General features: G+C 39.4%; 2 protein-coding genes across 3 annotated transcripts in view; one reads left to right on the plus strand and one right to left on the minus strand.

Annotated features, from left to right (window-relative positions):
* The window catches only part of fastkd1 (FAST kinase domains 1), a 30,087-nt gene extending 23,322 nt beyond the window's left edge, over window positions 1-6,765 (minus strand). Inside the window, exons 1-4 of one of the 2 annotated variants that reach the window (XM_057852949.1) lie at window positions 6,583-6,765; window positions 5,816-6,263; window positions 5,662-5,730; window positions 5,451-5,576 (exon numbers count right to left, since the gene is read on the minus strand). In XM_057852949.1, the coding sequence (XP_057708932.1) occupies window positions 5,451-5,576; window positions 5,662-5,730; window positions 5,816-6,153 (533 nt within the window). In that variant the 5' untranslated portion in view covers window positions 6,154-6,263; window positions 6,583-6,765. Of the gene's footprint in view, window positions 1-5,450; window positions 5,577-5,661; window positions 5,731-5,815; window positions 6,264-6,582 lie in introns of those variants that run through there. The other variant, XM_057852950.1, reaches the window with a different exon arrangement.
* A 937-nt stretch (window positions 6,766-7,702) lies between these two features.
* ppig (peptidylprolyl isomerase G (cyclophilin G)) lies at window positions 7,703-22,732 on the plus strand. Its single transcript, XM_057853519.1, has 13 exons — window positions 7,703-7,866; window positions 9,928-10,015; window positions 10,095-10,169; window positions 12,070-12,177; window positions 12,258-12,302; window positions 15,153-15,240; window positions 15,345-15,374; window positions 15,449-15,588; window positions 15,665-15,836; window positions 15,916-16,095; window positions 16,183-16,276; window positions 19,218-19,357; window positions 21,360-22,732. Exons 2-13 carry the CDS (start codon window positions 9,955-9,957, stop codon window positions 22,312-22,314), a joined length of 2,088 nt encoding a protein of 695 aa, XP_057709502.1. The 5' UTR covers window positions 7,703-7,866; window positions 9,928-9,954; the 3' UTR covers window positions 22,315-22,732.
* Window positions 22,733-23,046: the final 314 nt, after the last annotated feature.

The raw sequence follows: 23,046 nt of genomic DNA on the forward strand, positions 1-23,046 counted from the left end.
TGATTAATTAATTTTTAAGCTGTGATTAACTCGATTAAAAAAATTTTATCGTTTGACAGCCCTAATTTATATATATATATGCATGTACATACGTACTGTATATAAATTGAAGGTACTTCACTGACTTTAAAGCTCCATCTCAACATTTTTAGAGACTTTCACATTTTCTACATATTTCTCTCTCAGTCCAAGTAATGATGCCGGAATGTGAGTATGTTCACCTTTTCTGGGTTAATATACCACTTAGTGCTGCTACGATTAATCGATTAACTCGAGTATTGGATTAGAAAAAATATTCGAATTAAATTTTGTTACTTGGAGTATTCGTTTAATTAAAGTGGCGTTGTAATGGTTTATTTTGAAAGTGCTTGCATTTAGTTTTATTGATTAGGATTAGGGCGGATAGACTGCCTGGTCTGCCTCTTGTCACATAGCTGAATCCAAATGCTCTCTGTTCACGCCAACGTAAGCTAAGTTTTTGTTTGAGCTAATGTTTTTTAATGCATTCATTATATAGTTTATAGGTATGTTTAGCAGTTGTTTTTTTTTTGTGGGAATATGTGTCAGAACCATTTGTTAACAGCATTGTAAATAAAACTTTTGCATTTTATATCATCTAATCTAGTGGACCTTTTCTATGTAAATTAGCCAGTTGTTCTTTTTTTGTACATAGATCCACATTAAAAAAAAAATTATACCGTTTGAGGCTCAGCTAAGGTATTTTAATTTTTCATGTTCCTTATCTGATTACTCGAATTTTCGAACTAAGTAGTCCATCGATTAATCGACTACTAAAATATTCTATAGCTGCAGCACTAATACCACTACTACTATTAATATTAATTAGTTGAATATTCATGGAGTCAGAGCAAGAGACCGAGCGCGTGTGTATGACCCGTATCATAAATTACACATTATACACACATACACCCCCTCTCAACACAAAGTTGCCAGAGAGAAAAAACACCACAGGGTGTATTATGAAAATCCTATTTTGAACAGATGTTTACAATGGTGGAAGACTTTACAAAAGTACGCTAGTTATCACATGTACTTCTGCTCGAGTCTATTAGGCTATGTTCAAACCGCAGGTCAATTCTGATTTGTTTGCCCATATGCAACAGGCATCTGATATTTTCATGCAGTATGAACAGTCCAATTCCAGTTTTTTTTCAAATCCGACCAAATGTGGATATGAATTGGATATGTATCTGTCGCCTCAGCACTATGAACACTCATCCGTACACATCCGATACATACGTCATCAACAAGTGGAATACATGACTACTGTTCGACAAAACAAATAACAGATGCGATAGAGCAATGGCGGACAAAGACACAAAAAATATATTTTGCTTTTGATTGATAACATATGTGATGCTATCACAACGGTGGGCAAACTATTCCACAAAAGGTCGCAGTGGGTGCAGGTTTTTCTTCAAACCCAACATGAGGACAGCCTTTCACCAATCTGGTTTCTTACAAGTGTGATCACTTTATTGCAGCCAGTTGCTTCTTGTTTCTGCTAAGACCTCATTGGTTAAACTGTTTGTACTGAATCAGTTGAAACACAGACTAGGACCCACCGCGGCACTCGAGGACCGGTTTGCCCACCCCTGTGCTATCAGGTTAAAAAAATGTTGGCTCGGGTAGCATAAAATCCTCAGAAGTTGCCACAAAAGCGTGATGGCCGAGATCTACTGAAGGGACCATATTCCATTTACAGTGGGGAGAACAAGTATTTGATACACTGCCAATGGGTTTTCCCATTGACTGTGTATCAAATACCTGTTCTCCCCACTGTATATCCATAAACAGTTCACTGCGACAGATGTGACGAAGTGTCACACATTTCGCAGTGCACATGCATGTGACATCCCAGATGCGTTCCATTTAGTAGACTGCTCGTCGCATGTTTGTGCATTTCTGAATAGTATTGGCTACACAAAAATATCGGAATTAACAAAAAATCTGAATTGCCCTGCAGGGTGAACATAGCTTTAGAGTGTACATGCATTGGTATAACTCAGTGCTTCTCAATTATTTTCTGTTACCCCCCCCCCCCCAAGGAAGACGTAAATGTTTCGCGCCCCCCCAAACTCTCTGCTGCCACTGTAAATAGTATCATTTGTCTATAAAATTACTATTATAAATACGCATCTGCCTAACATTGTGTCCTTTTTTTCTAATAAAGAAAAAAAGTAACATAGATCAACTTATAATAAAGTATAACTTTAGTAACATTGTTTTGTTTGTAACAGAGAAGACTTGACGTGCATCAATTTGCCTGAATTAAAAAAACAGTCACATCCAAACTGTAAAAATACACTCAAGGTACATTTTTGACCATTTGATACAGAAAAATAAAATGTAATAAAATCAGTAAATAATAACAAATTAAAATTGATTACAAACATTCACTCATGAGGACAATATGCCAAAAAAATTTGACCGAAAAAACAAAACTGAATAAAAGAGAAAAAGAGTGTCCTTGGACAGAAGGACAGTTTTTATTTTTGCTGCTCACAGTATTTACCTTCTTTGCAATGGTGTGGAGTTATTTTGCAATGAGCATGCTAACAATGCTCACTTACTGATATAACACTGACAAAGCAGGACGATTGTTGGCAATATTCGGCACGTTTTCACTGAAAAACAATCAAGCGGCTTATCAATGAGATTGGGGTCTAATGTCTTTAAGTGACGTCTTAATTGATTTGGCTTCTGGCTGTCCACTATAATTATTTTTAGACACAGTAAACAGTGGTCTTTCCTCATCACCCACGGCACGAAAAAAGCGCATTCTCGGCGGCCGAGGTAGAACCGCAGGTGAGGGCGGTCGTCGTGATGATCCCAAGCCGAAAAAGGCACTTCTCGGGCGGCGACGTGAGAACCGGACAAGACAGTGGGTCGCTGCGTGAGTGAGTCCGGTCGGAAAACGGCTTTCGAAAACGGCGGCGGCACACTGCTCTTCATATCTGTTTTCTGTATGTGCTGAGTGCTCTTCCTTAGTTCAAAAATACTGCGCACACTCTGAAAATGAGATCGCCACTGCCACCCACTTTATTCCAGTACGGCAAAAGAAAAAAAAAAAAAAGCATGTTCTCAAATTGTGGGAAATCACAAAACAGGTGTGCCCGTAAAGTGTCATTTTTTGTGTTCAAACATTATTTTCGCCATTATTAGAAGTCTAAGAAATTCGCAATTTTCATACTTATACATTTTACCAACTGTATTTTATATGACTGCTATTTATACTTTCTTTCTCTATTTATTTATTCATTTTCCCTTCAGGCATGACAAATCCAACAACATACAGCATTTCTATGTGTTTACAATTAATTCAACCCGAAAAGAAAAGGGTAGACAGGAGAAGCCGAAGCTTATCGAGACCCGCCCCCAGTATACCATAGGACGCAGAAAATATCGTATAACAATTTTTGACATTCAGATTGCCTAGTGATTACAAGGTTTTAAAATATATATATTTTTTTAATTTAACCATCCCCCTTGATTGTTCATTTTCCCAAAAGTCCATTGTCAATCGTGTCCATGTGATCGTTATGTTGATCAGATCATAGATACTAAGTGTTGTGTTGCATTTTAACTCATTGTCTGCCATTGACGGTGATAGACGTCCAATCCATTTGAACTGGGATGGCTCACAGAGACCATTTGGAATGGACGTATATCATCATCTATGAGATAATATACAATATTCCCCACTAAATACATATACATGTATTATACAGTGCCTTGCAAAAGTATTCGGCCCCCTTGAACCTTGCAACCTTTCGCCACATTTCAGGCTTCAAACATAAAGATATAAAATTTTAATTTTTTTGTCAAGAATCAACAACAAGTGGGACACAATCGTGAAGTGGAACAAAATTAATAGGATAATTTAAACTTTTTTAACAAATAAAAAACTGAAAAGTGGGGCGTGCAATATTATTCGGCCCCCTTGCGTTAATACTTTGTAGCGCCACCTTTTGCTCCAATTACAGCTGCAAGTCACTTGGGGTATGTTTCTATCAGTTTTGCACATCGAGAAACTGACATTCTTGCCCATTCTTCCTTGCAAAACAGCTCGAGCTCAGTGAGGTTGGATGGAGAGTGTTTGTGAACAGCAGTCTTCAGCTCTTTCCACAGATTCTCGATTGGATTCAGGTCTGGACTTTGACTTGGCCATTCTAACACCTGGATACGTTTATTTTTGAACCATTCCATTGTAGATTTGGCTTTATGTTTTGGATCATTGTCCTGTTGGAAGATAAATCTCCGTCCCAGTCTCAGGTCTTGTGCAGATACCAACAGGTTTTCTTCCAGAATGTTCCTGTATTTGGCTGCATCCATCTTCCCGTCAATTTTAACCATCTTCCCTGTCCCTGCTGAAGAAAAGCAGGCCCAAACCATGATGCTGCCACCACCATGTTTGACAGTGGGGATGGTGTGTTCAGGGTGATGAGCTGTGTTGCTTTTACGCCAAACATATCGTTTTGCATTGTGGCCAAAAAGTTCAATTTTGGTTTCATCTGACCAGAGCACCTTCTTCCACATGTTTGGTGTGTCTCCCAGGTGGCTTGTGGCAAACTTTAAACGAGACTTTTTATGGATATCTTTGAGAAATGGCTTTCTTCTTGCCACTCTTCCATAAAGGCCAGATTTGTGCAGTGTACGACTGATTGTTGTCCTATGGACAGACTGTCCCACCTCAGCTGTAGATCTCTGCAGTTCATCCAGAGCGATCATGGGCCTCTTGGCTGCATCTCTGATCAGTTTTCTCCTTGTTTGAGAAGAAAGTTTGGAAGGACGGCCGGGTCTTGGTAGATTTGCAGTGGTCTGATGCTCCTTCCATTTCAATATGATGGCTTGCACAGTGCTCCTAGAGATGTTTAAAGCTTGGGAAATCTTTTTATATCCAAATCCGGCTTTAAACTTCTCCACAACAGTATCTCGGACCTGCCTGGTGTGTTCCTTGGTTTTCATAATGCTCTCTGCACTTTAAACAGAACCCTGAGACTATCACAGAGCAGGTGCATTTATACGGAGACTTGATTACACACAGGTGGATTCTATTTATCATCATCGGTCATTTAGGGCAACATTGGATCATTCAGAGATCCTCACTGAACTTCTGGAGTGAGTTTGCTGCACTGAAAGTAAAGGGACCGAATAATATTGCACGCCCCACTTTTCAGTTTTTTATTTGTTAAAAAAGTTTAAATTATCCAAAAAATGTTGTTCCACTTCACGATTGTGTCCCACTTGTTGTTGATTCTTGACAAAAAAATTAAATTTCATATCTTTATGTTTGAAGCCTGAAATGTGGCGAAAGGTTGCAAGATTCAAGGGGGCCGAATACTTTTGCAAGGCACTGTATGTATACATATACACATGTTAATTAAATGCAATGTTGATGTGTACATGACGTGTGTACTGCAACCAACCTGGCATCATTGATAGATGACAACTTCTGATCCACAATATTAGTTATCTGGCCCATCAGAGAACTTTGTTGAAGTTGCTGATCAGTAAGGCAGATGGCAAACTTGGACAGGGATGCCATTGGAAGTCTAAAAATATTTGCAAATGATCATTTTAAACTCCTATCAATGTCAGACAGGAATTATGAAGGCATTACAATGGACAACTACTTACTTATCTAATCTTAACCAACCTTCTGAAACTAACTGCTGAACAAGCGAGTCATGGGGCTCCACATTCAGCCTGAAAAACAGTTCAACAGCATGTTGCATTTGCACGGACTGTAAGTTTTTTTTCTATCTTCATCCAGATGCTGCATTTCAACTACCTGAGAAAACTGTAGAGTAAGTCCACCAATACAAGATCATCCATGAGTGCAATTTTGTTCTCAGCCAAAATCCGAAGCGTCAGGAACTCCGGATGACTCTTGATGAGCTGGACTGTTCTCAACAACTGCGGTTTCTCTTTCTGGAAGTGCCACAGCATCTTCACGGCCAAACTGACATGGTTCAGGGTGAGCTTGGCCTTGTTTTTCCCCACCACGTCAAAAATGTGGTCTTCAGTTGAGCAGATCCGCAGCTGATCCAGAATCTGGTCACGGTTCGCAGGGACATTGTTGTGAAGGAGCCTTCGAATGAAGGAACCAACACCCCGCAGATGAAACATCACCACAGATTTCAGCTCACAATTACTCTCATTGTTCTGTGATGTTAACTATCATGTTAGAGGGACAGGGGGTCACCCATCACAGTCAATCATGAGGTGGATTATATTTCCTGAGGGGAAAAAAAATATGAACAGAGTTAAAATGAAAAAAATAACATTCGAATGTGTTAATGATAACACTATTAAATAGGAAAAATATAAATATAATATATTCTTTAAGTCAACACAAAACTGCATTGGCCCATCAGTTTTGTAATGCTACATTCACGTGGTAATGACAGTAACTACTTACAACATAAAACAACGACAAACGCATCAATCTGAGTATACTTTTAGTAAGAAATATATATTGTGCATGGATTTTTTTGTTAAAATAAACGGGGAACGAAGGATATACATTAATTTACCCATATTGAAAGTCAAACTCACCGAGCACGCGGGCGCTTCCGTAACGAGTGACGTAATAAAATACCATTGGTGCGGCTATTTTTTGCTTCCTAGTTTGCCAACAGGAGAAAAAAACAAAGTTATACCGGTGAATTAAAAAAACAACAACAATAGGTTTTGAATTCAAACCATGGCACCAATAATTTTACCATTAGTACAGTCTTAAAATGTGCCTTCATTTTCTCTTATAAAGATCTTTTGTTGAACCAAAGATATTACAAATTTAGCTAGATGTCAAAAGTTTGAAGTCAGCGGCGTCTGTAAACGGTGGCCATTTTAAAGCGGTGGCCCTCTCCGGCGGGCTTTGTTATAGCGAACCTAAAAGTAAGCGATTTTCTCCACTATAGTTCTCTTTACTCGGTGAAATGTGAACGGACTTACAAACGGTTTGGTTAATAACAAACAACAACATTAACTAACTTTTGAAAAAAAATATTCGAAATTATGTTAAAATATGCTATTTATTTACTGCATCTCTGACAGTTACGAAAACGACGCTAGGTGAAAATTGAGCAATTTATAGCTATTTCAAAGTGTACACTCCATTCTCACAGGGGTCCCCAAACTACGGCCCGCCTCCACATTTGGTCCTGCCGCCTGAATTTTTTTTTTTTTTTTTTTTTTTTTTTTTTTACAATAGTGTTATTTATTTCCTGGCTTTTTTCTCTCAAGAACCCAGAGAGGGTTATTTGGTTATTATCTATCGAATTAATAGTGCTATTATTATATTATTGTTTTTATTTTATTTACTTTTGTTCCGTCAAGAATCCAGAAAGGGTTATTTGATTGTGGCCTTCTGAAAAACAATACATTTTTACATTTAGGCATTCCTGCCTTTTTTGTTACAAACTGACCCCGGCCCTTCATCAGAGAAGGGAAAAGTTATGTGGCCCTCACAGGAAAAAGTTTGGGGACCCCTGCGCTACAATGTTCTGGTCGGCGATTAGCACTGACACAACATGGCCGGCAACTGATAATAGCCGTCACTCTTGGCTCACAGCGCACGAGTCTCATCTCCTTCTCTCTCTTTGTCTTTTAATGACACTGTGCGTGTGCTACTGAGATGCCGTAAAGTAGTCCCCATCTTGCCATAAAGCAGTCACGATTTGCCGCAAACACAAAAAGTGGCGCACTATCCCTTCCCGAAATGCACTGAATTCCCCATCGCGCCATCTTCAGAAGCGGTCGAACAGTGGACGTTGAATGAAAACCAGTGCCTTTTGAACGAGACGACTTCTGCATGGAATGAAATAATTGCATTTTCAGGTGATGCGACCTCACATTCTACACGTCTTGATTTTACGCACCATACACGGAAATGTCCACGTTGCTATGCACTTGAGTGTGGCCGGGAATCAAACATGTAGGCTTGCTAAGTAGGCTAATTTTTAGCAGCCAGGCCTGAGAGGTACTAGAAGACACCTTCACGAAACCGTGTCATAATTAGCGTTAGAAACGAGTCGCGCTTGGGAGTATGGGCCAGAAAATGTGTAATATGGAGCACGCGATCCATTTATTCGTGTAATGTACTAGTAAAAAGCAACGTGGTATTTCAAATGATATCTAGGCTAATGTTAGCGTGTCAGTTAGAAATAAGAGGGTTCCAACTAGGACTGGTTTACCTTAAAACCTGCTTAAAGGTGATACTGATTTACCCCTTAAAATCTAGAGCTCTGTTGTTCATGCTTAAGCTTTTCAATATGACATGGTAGAACAAAATGAATGAAATGCAAACTTGTTTTACAGTTGTGGTCAAAAGTTTACATACACTTGTGAAGAACATAATGTCATGGCTCTCTTGAGTTTCCAGTTATTACTACAACTCTGATTTTTCTCCGATAGAGTGCTTGGAACAGATACTTCTTTGTCACAAAAAACATTCATGAAGTTTGGTTCTTTTATGACTTTATTATGGGTTAACAGAAAAAGGTGATCAAATCTGTTGGGTCAAAAATATACATACAGCAACACGAATTAGCAATTTTGACTTTGTGAGGCCATTTAAATAGGGCTCATTGGATGCAAACGCCCACAAACGCTACAATGGGAAAGTCAAAGGAGCTCAGCATGGATCTGAAAAAGCGAATCATTGACTTGAACAAGTCAGGAAAGTCACTTGCAGCCATTTCAAAGCAGCAGCAGGTCCCAAGAGCAACAGTGCAAACAATTGTTTGTAAGTATAAAGTGCATGGCACTGTTTTGTCACTGCCACGATCAGGAAGAAAACGCAAGCTATCACCTGCTGCTGAGAGAAAATTGGTCAGGAGGGTGAAGATTCAACCGAGAATCACCAAAAAGCAGATCTGCCAAGAATTAGAAGCTGCTGGAACACAGGTGTCAGTGTCCACAGTCAAGCGTGTTTTGCATCTCCATGGACTGAGAGGCTGCCGTGCAAGAAGGAAGCACCTTAAGACTTGACTGACATTTGCTGCTGATCACATGGACAAAGATAAGACCTTCTGGAGGAAAGTTCTGTGGTCAGACGAAACAAAAATCGAGCTGTTTGGCCACAATGCCCAGCAATATGTTTGGAGGAGAAAAGGTGAGGCCTTTAACCCCAAGTACACCATGCCTACCGTCAAGCACGGTGGTGGTAGTATTATGATACGGGGCTGTTTTGCTGCCAATGGAACTGGTGCTTTACAGAGAGTAAATGGGATTATGAAGAAGGAGGATTATCTTCAAATTCTTCAAAATAACCTAAAGTCACCAGCCCGAAGATTGGGTCTTGGGCGCAGCTGGGTGTTCCAACAGGACAGTGACCCCAAACACACATCAAAAGTGGTAATGGAATGGCTAAATCAGGCTAAAATTAAGGTTTTCGAATGGCCTTCCCAAAGTCCTGACTTAAACCCCATTGAGAACTTGTGGACAATGCTGAAGAAACAAGTCCATGTCAGAAAGCCATCAAATTTAACTGAACTGCACCAATTCTGTCAAGAGGAGTGGTCAAAGATTCAACCAGAAGCTTGCCAGAAGCTTGTGGATGGCTACCAAAAGCGCCTAATTGAAGTGAAAATGGCCAAGGGACATGTTGCCAAATATTAGCGATGTTGTATGTATATTTTTGACCCAGCAGATTTGATCGCTTTTTTTCTGTTCACCCATAATAAAGTCATAAAAGAACCAAACTTCATGAATGTTTTTTGTGACAAAGAAGTATCTGTTCCAATCACTCTATCAGAGAAAAATCAGAGTTGTAGAAATAACTGGAAACTCAAGAGAGCCATGACATTATGTTCTTCACAAGTGTATGTAAACTTTTGACCACAACGGTATCTTTACTGGACTGTTTTGTGACTGATGTGTACGCTTTTGCACCTTTAGGTGGTTGGTTCAGCAGCTTCGGTCATCATGGGGATCAAGGTTCAACGTTCTCGGTGCTTCCTTGACATCGGAATAGGAAATACACAGGGTAATTACACTCGTTAAGATAGCCGTTCAATTTTATATGATCTATTTTGCTCAATTTTCTCACTTTGTCCTACATGCAGTCGGCCGAATTGTTGTGGAATTGTTTACAGACGTCTGTCCCAAAACATGTGAAAACTTCCGATGCCTGTGCACAGGTTAGTTGTATTTTTTACTGTATTATACAGTGGTACCTCGACATGTGATTGCTTCGACACACGATCTGACGTAAAATTCGACTCGCCATTTGTTCCTACATCCGACAACATGCTCTAAATATGACAATTTATGACAGCGCACAACAGCTTTTCCTGTGAGAGAAATCAACATGGGTTCCAACTAGAGGAGTTCCAAAAAATCGATTATTACACGCATCGCGATTCGACACGATTACGATTCATAAAGGTTCAAAAACGATGTTTTTCCCTCATAACTTTATGGCAGCCGCTCATAGCAGAACGAAATTCAAGACACGTCTGCCGCCGGGCACCGTTAACAGGCGCGCGCACGTTATGATGGATGCTGCTGGTTACTGAGAGAGAGACTTACTCCTTTTTAAAAGACTGGAAAATAAATTTGTGTATGAGAGAGCCAGGTACAGAAGTACAACCCGGTGGTTGCGCTTTTGTGCGCAAGTTATTTTTTTGGCACAAGAGGGGAAGAGAGAGAATTCGTTGCTCCTTGTTTTTTTTAGATCTACAGCAGTAGTTTTAAGACATTTCAATTGAAAATTGTCCTGAGTGTGTTGCTAAGACCCATGTGCATCTAAAAGAGGTGAGTACACGAACCCTCTTGTCCTGTTTAGCCTTTAATGTTGTTGTTTTTTAGATGTTAGCGCCGAGTGCTGAGCTAATTAGCTAATTCGCTAACGTGTATTTCATATGCAGAGCGTGTAAAACCACGATTAAGTACAGCGGTAACACTGCAAACATGCGAAATAGTACAGAATTCTGTGAAAACAAAGTATATTGGTTAAAAGAAGTCATTTCTAAAGACACTTTGTTTCCAGAAAATGTGGAATTCGTTCCACTTGTGTAAATGTTATTGTATTGTTGAGAGAAATAAGTACTCCCTTTAAAATGGTTAATGTTTTTGCACTTTCTTGTAAAAAATAAATAAATAAAAAAGGAGCTTTGTTGTATTGGCATCGTTCCTTCGTTCCGGTTGAATCATTATGATATTTTAAATAAATAATGGACATAAATTTGTTTGGCTACTGTATTAAGTAGTAATGCATCGATAATCATGATAATCGTGATAAACGCGATCATCGTTTAATAATCGGATCGTAGCACTCTGAATCGAATCATGGGGTGCCAAAGATGGCACACCCCTAGCTCCAACAATCTTGCAGGTGGTGAAAAAAGGTGAGGCTTAGTATTGAAATGAAGATGGAAATGATGGGAAAAATATGAGCGTGGTGTGCACGTCCATGAACTGGCTCGACAATACGGCCGTAGAATATCCACAATCTCGGCAGTTCTCCTCCGTTCACTAGTCTTTATAAGTTAAGGTGACAATTATTATTATTGTTACACCGCCAAAGAAATCGCCAGCTTTGTCAGGTTTTTAATCATTTATTTTAGAACTTGTGCAACACAACATGCTTACTGTCCGCCGCAGCTGACACCTTCAACAGAGCATGAAAAGTGAAAGTAAAAAGTCCTTTCCCACTCTGTCAAGTCAGCCACGCGGTGCGTTCAGGTACACCACGCAAAATACATCCGCCACATTAGAACCAGATTCGTTACATTATTACATGTAGTATTGTTATTATTCAGATTTTTATTCATAATTTATTTGTTTTGCTCTGTGTAAATGCTATTTGCAATTGTATCAGTAGTGTTCATTCAGGATTTAGTGTAGGTTTTCGGGCTGTAGAACGAATTAATGGTATTCTAATGTATTTTTATGGGGAAATCCTGCTCGACATAGGACCGTTTCAACTTACAAACAAGGTCCTGGAACGAATTAACCTCTTATGTAAAGGTACCACTGAATTAGCAAAAAGAATCTCTCTCGTTCCTGCCAACCATCGCTAAAACTGTTATGTTACAGGTGAGAAAGGGCTCGGTAAAGGCACCCAAAAACCTCTTCATTACAAAGGCTGTCTGTTCCATCGCATTGTGAAAGACTTCATGATTCAAGGAGGGGACTTCAGCGAAGGTCGTATTTGGCATTAGCATGTCATTGTTAAAAATCTGTGCAAGTAATGCACCAATTAAATTTCTCTCATTCTCTTCTAGGCAATGGAAGAGGAGGCGAATCCATCTATGGAGGCTTTTTTGAAGGTAAAGTGGTTTCTGTCTTATAAAGTTAATTAGGGCTGCAGCTTAGGAATATTTTAGTAATCAAGTATTCTACTGAAAAGTCCATCGAGTAATCGGAGAAATTTTTTTTTTTTTTTTTTTTTTTTAGGTAAAGAGCAATTATAAATATACATAAGAAAACAAGACAATTCACTTAATATTGAACAATTTTTAGACAGTGTCTTCAGTTTAAATGTACATTCTTGAAAACAGCCAACAATTGCATCTCATGTGACGAGAAAAATAAAACAACAAATTCACTGCTTTCACTCAAACAACGTAAGATCTTATTTAAAATATATATATATCGCGGAAAACACAGACAAGATTGAAAAAGCAGTTTCTGCTCTTGCACTCCTCTTTAAAAGAAACTGCTGTATTTTAAACCAAAACAACTGTTGTGTTTGATAGAACAATATGTCTATATAATGCCATAGCAGATTCATGGTGCATGAAGCCCCTGAACTATTTTTAATTTGTCCGTTTTACCCTGAAAACCCCCGTTTACAGACGTCGCGCAACCACTTTTGTTTCAACCCAGCCATAAAACGAAGGTAATTGATTATATTTATTATTCAAAATGTCCGTCATTTTTAGCTTAGAATCATTCATTGATGTCTAATATTTTGTTTAAAAAAAAAAGAGATATTAGAAAATTATTCACTCACATATTTTAAACTTTTAAACAAATTACGTCACAATAGAAAAAATGGCATCTGTAAAAAAGTCGCGGATATCTACCTCATAACTATGGCTTTATTGTTTTTTTTTTTTTTTTTTTTTTGGTTACTGTCGCATTTTCTCCGATATGTTGGATGATAAATAATCGATCCAAGCAAAGAAAAATAAAAAATTTAAAAAAACGTTTTAAAGGGTAAATATAAAAAAAAGAAAATCTTGACCGCTCCTTGATTTTTGCATCGCGACCCTTGTTATATTACCATGTTTCACCCATAAAATCCCCCCAAAATCCAGCTGTGGCCATTCACAGCTGTGTCTTGACTAGAGGTGTGCAAAATTTCCGATTCTTAGATTATTCGCAATTCGGCCGTTGAAGATTCGAGAACGATTCACAAACATCCAAATTCCGATTATTGAAATATGCCAAGTAAAGCGGAAGTACAACACACTTAGCACGGTCTTCGGGACCCAATGAGGAACGAAGCGAGAGTAGCTAAACATCATGCTTCTCATTACCCGGCCCATCGGGTAATGCCAATGCTCAACTCACGGCTCTAGCTCAACTCATGCCACGAGATAAAAAAACACAACAACATATCTGACTGCTGCCGAAAAGCTGCTACAAAGTACATCCACATGATGTTACGGTAGATATCATTTATATAGGACTAGATGCAATATAGATTCGGTAGCGTTAGCAGCACATCTACAAAAAGCTCGATGCGGGCATTCGTAAACGGCAGCCATCTTAAAGCAGTACACTTCCCTGCAAGGCTGTTGTAGCGAACCTTCCAAACAAACCTAATTAACTTTTTATCTAAAATACTCCTAAATCGGTAAAATATTGACTTGAATCTATCTTTAAAATAGTTTTAAAACTTTCACATGTCGAAAGTAGACAAAAGGGAAATTATGGAATAACGGGAGCAATTTTAACAACTTTAACGGTTGATTCACAACATTAAATTAATTGAATGTAGTTTAAAGCTGCTGATACAGAATGGGGACTGGAGTTTTTTATTTACTGTTATTTTTGTATATTTGTTTACTGCTATATGTTAACTTGATACTGAAATAGTAGTTTGGTTTAGCCTGAGAGTATTTTTGAACAATTTTGGAACTAATGTACAAAACATAAAAAAAAAAAAAGGAGGGGGGTGCATCAATAATCGTTTTATAATCGAATCGGAGCCTCTGAATCGTAATCGTAATCGAATCGTTAGGTGCCCAAAGATTCCCAGCTCTAGTCTTGACACTCGGTGATACATACTACAAGTACACGATAATATCTCGTTAAAGTCATGGCATCTGTAATTCTGCTCTTGCGTGCTCTCACCTCCAGATGGGGTTTTGCTGTTTAAAAAAAAAAAGTTTTTAAATGCCCTCCTGTTCAAATTTTTTCTTCCCCCAGAAAATTGAGATTTTAAGCTTTCCAATGATGTATCACACATGCATATCGGACAATTTTGAAATTAGCCAAATTGGGGGTCTCAGAGCGGAACTTCAGGTCACTTGAGTGTTTTCCGCCATATATATTTGTTACCTGAAAATGTCATTACGCTTGATACCACACATCACTTAAAAGTTAGGTAATTGTGTTTGAATGTAAGACACGATAGCCACGCATAGACAGTGGTCACAATTTATAGAAACCTACCCCTCCGCAGGGCTATGGTTACGTTAGCGAGGTACAGTAACATTAATCTTATTTATTAGCGCTGAGAAGTCTACTGCTTTAAGATGGCGGCTGTTTACTAATGCCGGCGAGTCTTGTCATTTCGCATCTAGTTCTATATATGTGTGCTAACACCGGCTAGTCTGTCATTTCGCATCTAGTTCTATATCCATGTGATATCAATGAGACTCATCAGACGCTACCACTGTAGCATCACTTGGTTGTAGTTTGTAGCGGCTGTCGGCTGCAGTCAGTTATTATTGCTTCTTCCTCTACGCACGTGACGTCAGCGTGTTGTGCCGCATTAAAAGTAGTCCAGGCAAAACGTCATGCTTAGAGCTGGCAAAATTAGATTCTTCGAGGCGGAGGAAATGCCTCGATTAATTTTTAAACTCAAGTTACTAGAATTTTTCGAGTAATCGTTTCAGTTCTGTTAATTCATAGCTGTACAATTTTTGCCATTCCTGTATCCACAGATGAAAGCTTTGCTGTGAAACATAACAAGGAGTTCTTGCTGTCTATGGCCAATAGAGGGAAGGATACAAATGGATCACAGTTTTTCATGTAGGCATTTAGAGATTTTTCCTAAATATTACTGAATTAATGAGTAATTATTTGCTAATGAATGTTACTTCTTTTCCCTCGATCCCACCTCCAAATCTTCTCAGAACAACAAAACCAACTCCTCACTTGGATGGGTAAGTTCGGCACAATTACAGTTGTCTGGGTAATGTGCAACATACACCTGAATTTTTATTTGGGTTTTCGTCAGGGTCCATGTGGTTTTTGGTCATGTGATTTCTGGTCAAGAGGTCGTACAAACTATGGAGAGTGAAAAAACAGATCCTAACAGCAGACCCTATGCTGAAATTAAAGTCTTGAACTGTGGGGAACTCGTACCCAAATCAAAAGGTTCGTTCCTGAAACCAACTTCCTTTGCGTCTGCAGCTCTTAACCTAGCTTGTAACTTACGTTTCCACTTATGTAGCAAAAAAACGTGAAAAGAAGAAAGAGCGTGCATCGTCAAGTTCCAGCAGTAGTTCCAGTGACTCGGACAGCTCTTCGGAATCCTCCTCCGACTCTGAAGAATCCGATAAAGAGGCAAAGAAGCAGAAAAAAAGAGCTAAAAAGCAAAAGAAGAAACAGAAAGACAAAAAGACGTATTCAATTATTCCTTAGTTCAAGATTAACTTGTAGCTTTCGACAAACGTTGTTCTGACTCTTGACGTATATTCTCAGGGCCGAGCCTGAAATTGTCGAGGAGAAAGAACAGGAAGAGGTGGTCACATCCACGGTGCGTCCTGAAGAAATACCTCCCATCCCTGAAAATCGCTTCCTGATGAGACTCTCACCGGTAGAAAAAAAACAAGAGGAGCCTGAGAAGGAGAAAGAAACAAAAGACGAACGGCCTCGAGACAGGTTCTTGACTTTCCTCGCGATGTAAATCACTTAATATTGCCTATATTTTTCTAGAGCCCGATTAATAGTCTTGTTTCTCCTTGACAGATCTGCCGCAAAGCACAATTCTCAGTCGGCAACGTATAACAGAAGATTGGTGATGACTCGTTCCGGCAGGAAGATAAAAGGCAGAGGCCCCAGGGTGAGACTTAAGGGGCTGTTATGCTTATGCGTCGCTTATGCTGCTTGGACCCTACGCAGTAGCTTGACGTGCGCCTCCCAAAAAACCTGACTACACCTTAGGGGTGTGCCAAAATATCTAAATGGTGATATATCATGATAGTTTGTATCCCGAAAGGTTATCGATATGTTCCTGCCAAGAAGTGACATATCGTTTTTTTTTTGGGGGGGGGGGGGGGGGGGGGGTGGACCAACAAGTTGCTACCAAAATCTTCCACTAGAATAGTGTCTCTGTTACCTTAATGGCTGCCACTGACGGCGCTAGACACTCAATCCATTTAGACTGGAACCAGACCAGAGCATACACAGCCAGTGTTACGAATTTTCAGGGCTTTTACAGGTCACTTTCTGTTCATTTTAGGGTATTTACAGGTCACTTCCTCTTAAGTTTGATTCACTGCCTAATCATTTGGGGATATTCCCAGGTTGCTTCCTGTTCTGTAACCCAAGAACAATAGGAAGTGACCTATAAATGCTCTTAAAAAACTACTGCTGCAACGATTAATCGATTAACTTGAGTATTAGAAAAAACAATTCAAAATAAATTTTGCTGCTTCGCGTATTTGTTTAATTAAAGTGGCGTTATAATGGTTAATGTTGAAAGTTTGTATTTAGTTTTATTGGTTTGGGTGGATACACGGACCTCTAGTCTGCGTCATTTCACATGGCTGAATCCAGCTGCTCCATGTTAAGACTAACATAAGCCAAGTTTTTGTTTGAGCTAATGTTTTTATTTAGTTTATAGGTATATTTAGCTGTTTTTTGTAGGAATATGGGTCTGAACCATTTGTTAAGAGCATTGGGGAAAAAAAAAGTCAGCGTTTAATAGCATTCAAGCTAGCCGACTTGCTATCTAAGTTAGTCAGTTGTTCTTTTGCTGTACATAGATCCCTATTTTTTTATACCGTTTGAGGCTCAGCTTAGTGATTTTAATTTTTCATGTTCCTTACCCGATTGCTCGATTTTTCGAACGAACTAGTTCATCAATTTATCGACTACTAAAATAATCAATAGTTTCAGCCCTACAAAAAAAAAAAATCAGCAGGAAGTGACCCAGAAAATGTCCCAAAATCAACAGGAAGTGACTGAAAAACAGCACATGACCTGAAATGCCCCAAAATTAACTCATTGCCTGCCGTTGATGGCCATGGATGTCAGATCCGTTTGAAATGGGTTCGTTCATTCGCTGCCATCCTTCCCACTTCAAATGGATTGGACGACTACTGGTAATAAACTCATTTAAATTCATAGATGAAGGATGTAAAGAGCTTGTTTTTCTGTTTGATCAGTTATATTTTAAGTATCGTAGAATGATTTCCTGACCTATGTATCGAAAATCGTTGTATCACCATATCGTGAAATCGTTATTGTGAGTCTTGTTTCGGAAATCGTATCGTGAGGTACCCGGAGATTTCAACTAGGGTTCTTCCGATCATGTTTTTTTGCTCCTGATCCGATCCCGATCGTTTTAGTTTGAGTATCTGCCGATCCCGATATTTCCCGATCCGATTGCTTTTTTTTTTTTTTTTTGCTCCTGATTCAATTCCACTCATTCCCGATATTTTTTCCCGATCACATACATTTTGGCAATGCATTAAGAAAAAAATGAATAAAACTTGGACGAATTTATACATTCAACATACAGTACATAAGTACTGTATTTGTTTATTATGACAATAAATCCTCAAGATGGCATTTACATTATTAAATTTCATTCTGTGAGAGGGATCCACGGATAGAAAGACTTGTGACTTTGTATATTGTGACTAAATATTGCCATCTAGTGTATTTGTTGAGCTTTCAGTAAATGATACTGTAGCCATGCCCAAATGCATGATGGGAAGTGGAACCATTACTGTGCGAAGTGCTACCAATTGATATATCTTCTCTGCGTTGGGAAATAATATAAGGTGTTAAGAAAAAGATCAAGTGCTACCTTGCTTCCACACATTGCTTCCCATGATATTTTTAATCGTAGGGAGAGGGATTGTAAGGCTTTAGCCAATTAAAAAAAGGCTCCAAAGGCTGCCAAATTTCACTCTACTCATCTTACGCTGCCCTTTATCTCTTTATATAGGTAAAACGGCGCCATTACAGATTGAGCACGACAATGCGCGAGTAGGTCGTGCAGCACATGCATTAATTACGTTAAATATTACAACGTGATACATTTTTTAAAAAAATTAATTACTGCCGTTACTGGGATAAATTTGATAACCCTACCTTAAGCCTAAACTAAAGTCTCTGGTTGAGTGTAACATATTATGTCTGTAACGTTAAATACAATTAGAAAACGATTTAATTAAAAATATATATATATATTTAAAAAAGGCATGGTCGATATTTTTTTGCCGATTCCGATACTTTAAAAATGACATGATCGGACCCGATCCATCCCGATCGATCGGGACATCTCAAGTTTCAACCCCTACTCCCCTGGCATGTGAAAATAATGAAAATGCATTTCTTCGTCAATGCCCCTTAATGTGCGAAATAGTGTGGCAAATTTACCCGTTCACTGCCTCGACTGGTTCAGCGTTTCAAATGTTTTCTGTCTCTTGTGTCAACATTTGGTATAAAACCAATTGTTTTTCGAGATCGAGAAACGGCTGCTCTGTCTCAGACTGTAAAGAAACCAAGGAGTGCTATGTGAGGCCCCGCAAAAGCCTGTGAATTCACACAAAGATAAGGATACACCTCGCTGGTGACTAGGCGGCGCACTACAGCGCAATGCGTCACATTTACGCAGAGCTTCAAATGCTCATCGACGGTGTATGGTCGAGCTATGCAGTCAGCCCGACGCAGAAGCATAAACCAGGCTTTACAGTACTTCCCAGAATGGTTTCGTTTATTTTCACCTCTCCACTAATGCATGCAATTTCTGTTGACTTTTTACCCCACAGAGATACAGAACGCCTTCACGTTCTCGATCAAGATCCAGAGATCGCTATCGCCGTAGCGAAACTCCACCCCATTGGCGTCTGGAGTTACAGCGTCAGAGGATGAGGGCGGTCACAGGGGAGCGTTGGATTAAGGGAGACAAGTAATGTGTTAATTTTTGGTCACAATCTGGAGTTAGTTTTTATTATCATTATTTTTAATATTTTCAGCATCAACATTGTTTTTGACACAACAACTGTACAAATGACCTGCAACCAGTGTTGTCACAGATTACTTGAAAAAGTAATTTACTTTTCGAAGCATAATCAATAATTAATCTAGTTACTTTACTGATTGCTTTATCAAAATAAGTTACTTTAAAAGTTACTTATCGGTTACGTTTTACCCATTTTTTCTTCCTTTGCTGCCTCAACATAAGAATGACAACAGAAAAATGTCATCGCATCGAATTTCCGCTAAAAAAATTTAAAGGGGAAGATCTGAATTTTTCACATAGGGCTTAATCTACAAGTTAGCAAGTTTAATTAGTCGGAGTTGATTTCAACCACTATTGACACGTGATAATTTAGCCACTCCGGAGCCCTGAAGCTAACAAATAATTGACAAACTGCATGGAATTTGTTGAGATCAACTCCACCGACTAATTAAACCCCCGCTAACTCAAATATTAAGTCTAATGTCAAAAATTCTGAACTTCGGGTTAGGGTTTAGGGGGTTAGGGTTAACTGCAATCAGTGCCAATGTAAAACAATGCAAATTAACTACACAATAATCAACAACACACAAATTAATTGCACAGTTCACTAAACACAAAGATGGGGGGCGGGTCCGATTGCGCGGGCCCATCCGAAAGTACGCCGTACACACACGCGGTCAATTCAGCCATAAAACATGGCGGCAAAAAAAGCAATTTACACTCAGTCGGACTTACAACACATCCTAAAGATGCTAAACGAACACGACGCCTCACGGCATAAATGTGCAACACGAATATGATGTAAACAATGCTTGCCGCCTACCCGCTTTTGCAATGGCAAAGCTACGAAACAACCGCGTATGTGGCTGCTCCAACCTATCGCTGCAACCCTCCAGAATGAAGGAAAAATAGTCATGTTCATTCATGGACGCACACAGATCAACGTTCCTTTGCACATCTCCAAATGCTGGCTGCACTCGGCACAAATGTGCACCCTCGCTCCATATGCCTTTTTCAGTCCCAAAACACTTAGTGCGTGTGACTCGAGACTAGTGCTGCAACGATTAATCGATTAACTCGAGTATTCAATTAGAAAATAAGGTTCGAATTAAATTTTGCTGCTTCGAGTATTCGATTAATTAAAGTGGCGTTGTAATGGTTTATTTTGAAAGTGTTTGCATTCAGTTTTATTGATTTGGGTGGATACACTTCGCTCTAGTCTGCCTCATTTCACATGGCTGAATCCAGCTGTTCAATGTTAAGACCAACATTAGCCAAGTTTTTGTATGAGCTAATATTTTTTTAATGCATTCATAATTTAATTTATAGGTATATTTAGCCCCTTTTTTTTTTGTGGGAATATGTGTCTGAACCGTTTGTTAAGAACGTAAAAAAAAAAGTTAGCATTTTATAGCATTTAAGCTAGCGACTTTTGCTATGTAAGTTAGCCATTGTTCCTTTGCTGTACATAGATCCTTATTTATTTTTTACACCGTTTGAGGTTCAGCTCAGGTATTTTAATTTTCCACGTTCCTTTTCCGAGGACTCAAATATTCGAACAAACTAGTTAATCTATTATTCGACTGCTAAAATAATCGATAGCAGGAGCCCTACTTGAGACCAAAACAGGAAGTAACTATGAGCGGTTACCATGGAAACGAACGTGTAGTGGTAACCTTTCTGACATTTTCTATTCAAAATTCTCTTCGCACATGACCACAGTATTCTTCATTCTACATACATTATGAGGCAATAACAAAATAGTAACGTACAGACACTAAGAAAACTATCTTTATTCAGATTACAGATGGAAAAATGAACACACGTTAGATTGCTTGTTTCTGAAAGAAAGTAATCAGATTACAAAAACACGTAATGGGTTGGTGACAACACTGCCTGCGACGTGAATTGTCACCTGTAAGTGATTCCATATCCTTGTCCTTCCCAGAGGTGACATGAGTGAGGACAAAGACGAGGCTGCCAACGTTCAGAGGGGCGACCGACAGACCTCCGGTTCAAAACACGAGCAAGCGGATGAGGGTAAAAAAGACAGGAAGGCTCGATCTCAGAGGTCCAAAAGTAAAGACGACACAGGGGAGAAGCAAAGTAAGCAGAAGGAAAAGAAAAGGGCCAAATCTAAAAGTCGTAGTAAAAGTAGAGAAAAGAGTAGAAGGTCCAAAAGCAGAGATAAAAGAAGACGGTCCAAAAGTAAAGAGAAGAGTCACAAGCATAAAAGCAGTGAGAAGAAAGATCGCTCCAGGAGCAAAGACCAAAATATGAACAAGAAAGAAAAAGAGAAGAAAGCTGACCACGGCAAAGAGAAAAACAAAGAGCGAGAGTCTAACAACAAGAAGAATGAGGATGCCAAAACAAGCAATGGCGAGAGAACACAGACAAGGTCACAAAGCAAAGATAGAAGTTCCAGGGAACGACACAGATCAAACAGTAGAAACTGTGAGAAGAGCGGACGCGGGGCCTCAAAGGACAAAGAGGGAAAACGGGACAAAGACCGAGAGAGAGGCAGGGAACGCAGCAGGAGTGCGCACAGGCGACACGGCGACGAAAAGGACGAAAAAAGGCGGAGGACGCGTAGTCGCGAGCGCAGGAGCAGTCCAGATAGAAGCAAGGCCAGAGATTCTTACAGGAGCAGGCGCTCAAGAAGCAAGAGCAGCCGGAGAGGACGCAGCAAAGATCGCAAGGACGACCAAAGGCGGCGGCGACGCAGCAGCAGTAGTAGTAGCAGCAGTTCTGACAGTGATAAAGACAGGCGCAAGCGTCGCAAGAGCCCCGATTCTAAACGGAGAAGGTCCAGGAGCACCTCCAAAGACAAGAAAAGAGTGGACACCACAAAAGGCAAAGGCGACAAGAGAAATCGCTCAAGCTCCAGTTCTGACAGCGACTAAGCTCGCTTTAAAACTTTTTTTTGTTTTTGTTTTTCCCCCTCCTTTTTTGTCTGCTCAGTTCATATTCAGCACTTGGCTCCAACTTTTAACCAAAAGCCCGCATCTTCATATTATTCACTCAGCGCAACCGCCCATTTGTCCACAATGCCACCTATTAATTCCCTCACAGGAATGAGAGGCTGCACCAGGCAAGTGTAATGCCCTACGAAAGACCTCTCAAGCGGAACTAAGAAATTACAACAGTGGACCACTGCGATTTGTGAGCCAAGGACTTGGTTTTAGTGTTAACATAGAGGCCAGATTGTGTGTGGCCAGCTGTTGGCGTGCTGAAGCTCAGGACTTGAAACCAGCACCCACATCCGTCAAAATATGTGACTATAATATCATCTGGTTCAGCTGATTAAAGATTTTAATGTAACTGTAAGATGTTTTTCTTTTTTAATCATTTTTATTCAAGGTGGCAATATGATTTAAAGGCAAAAAAAGAGAATCTTTTTGCATGGTGATTTCAGATCTAGATGGTTTATCTTCACCCATTACCAGCCGGGTAAGTGAAGTTTTCTTCTGTATTTTTGACAGTTTTTTTTTTTGTTTGTTTGTTTTTAACAGAGGTAACTGTAATGTCACTAGTACTACATGAAATCAACCTTTAGGTGAAATTAATTGTGGAAGTTGGATTTAGCTCTGTATGGAACGGAATTAAAAGACATTTTGATTAACGTTTATGCAATG

The sequence above is a fragment of the Corythoichthys intestinalis genome, chromosome 12 (genome assembly GCF_030265065.1).
Source record: "Corythoichthys intestinalis isolate RoL2023-P3 chromosome 12, ASM3026506v1, whole genome shotgun sequence".
Classification (NCBI taxonomy): domain Eukaryota; kingdom Metazoa; phylum Chordata; class Actinopteri; order Syngnathiformes; family Syngnathidae; genus Corythoichthys; species Corythoichthys intestinalis.

Coding starts and splice junctions, on each gene's coding strand:
- ppig (XM_057853519.1), top strand. CDS start 9,955: ATGGGGATCAAGGTTCAACGTTCTCGGTGCTTCCTTGACATCGGAATA. Junction 12,303..15,152: donor CTATGGAGGCTTTTTTGAAG/GTAAAGTGGTTT, acceptor CTGTATCCACAG/ATGAAAGCTTTGCTGTGAAA. Junction 15,837..15,915: donor AAACAGAAAGACAAAAAGAC/GTATTCAATTAT, acceptor GTATATTCTCAG/GGCCGAGCCTGAAATTGTCG.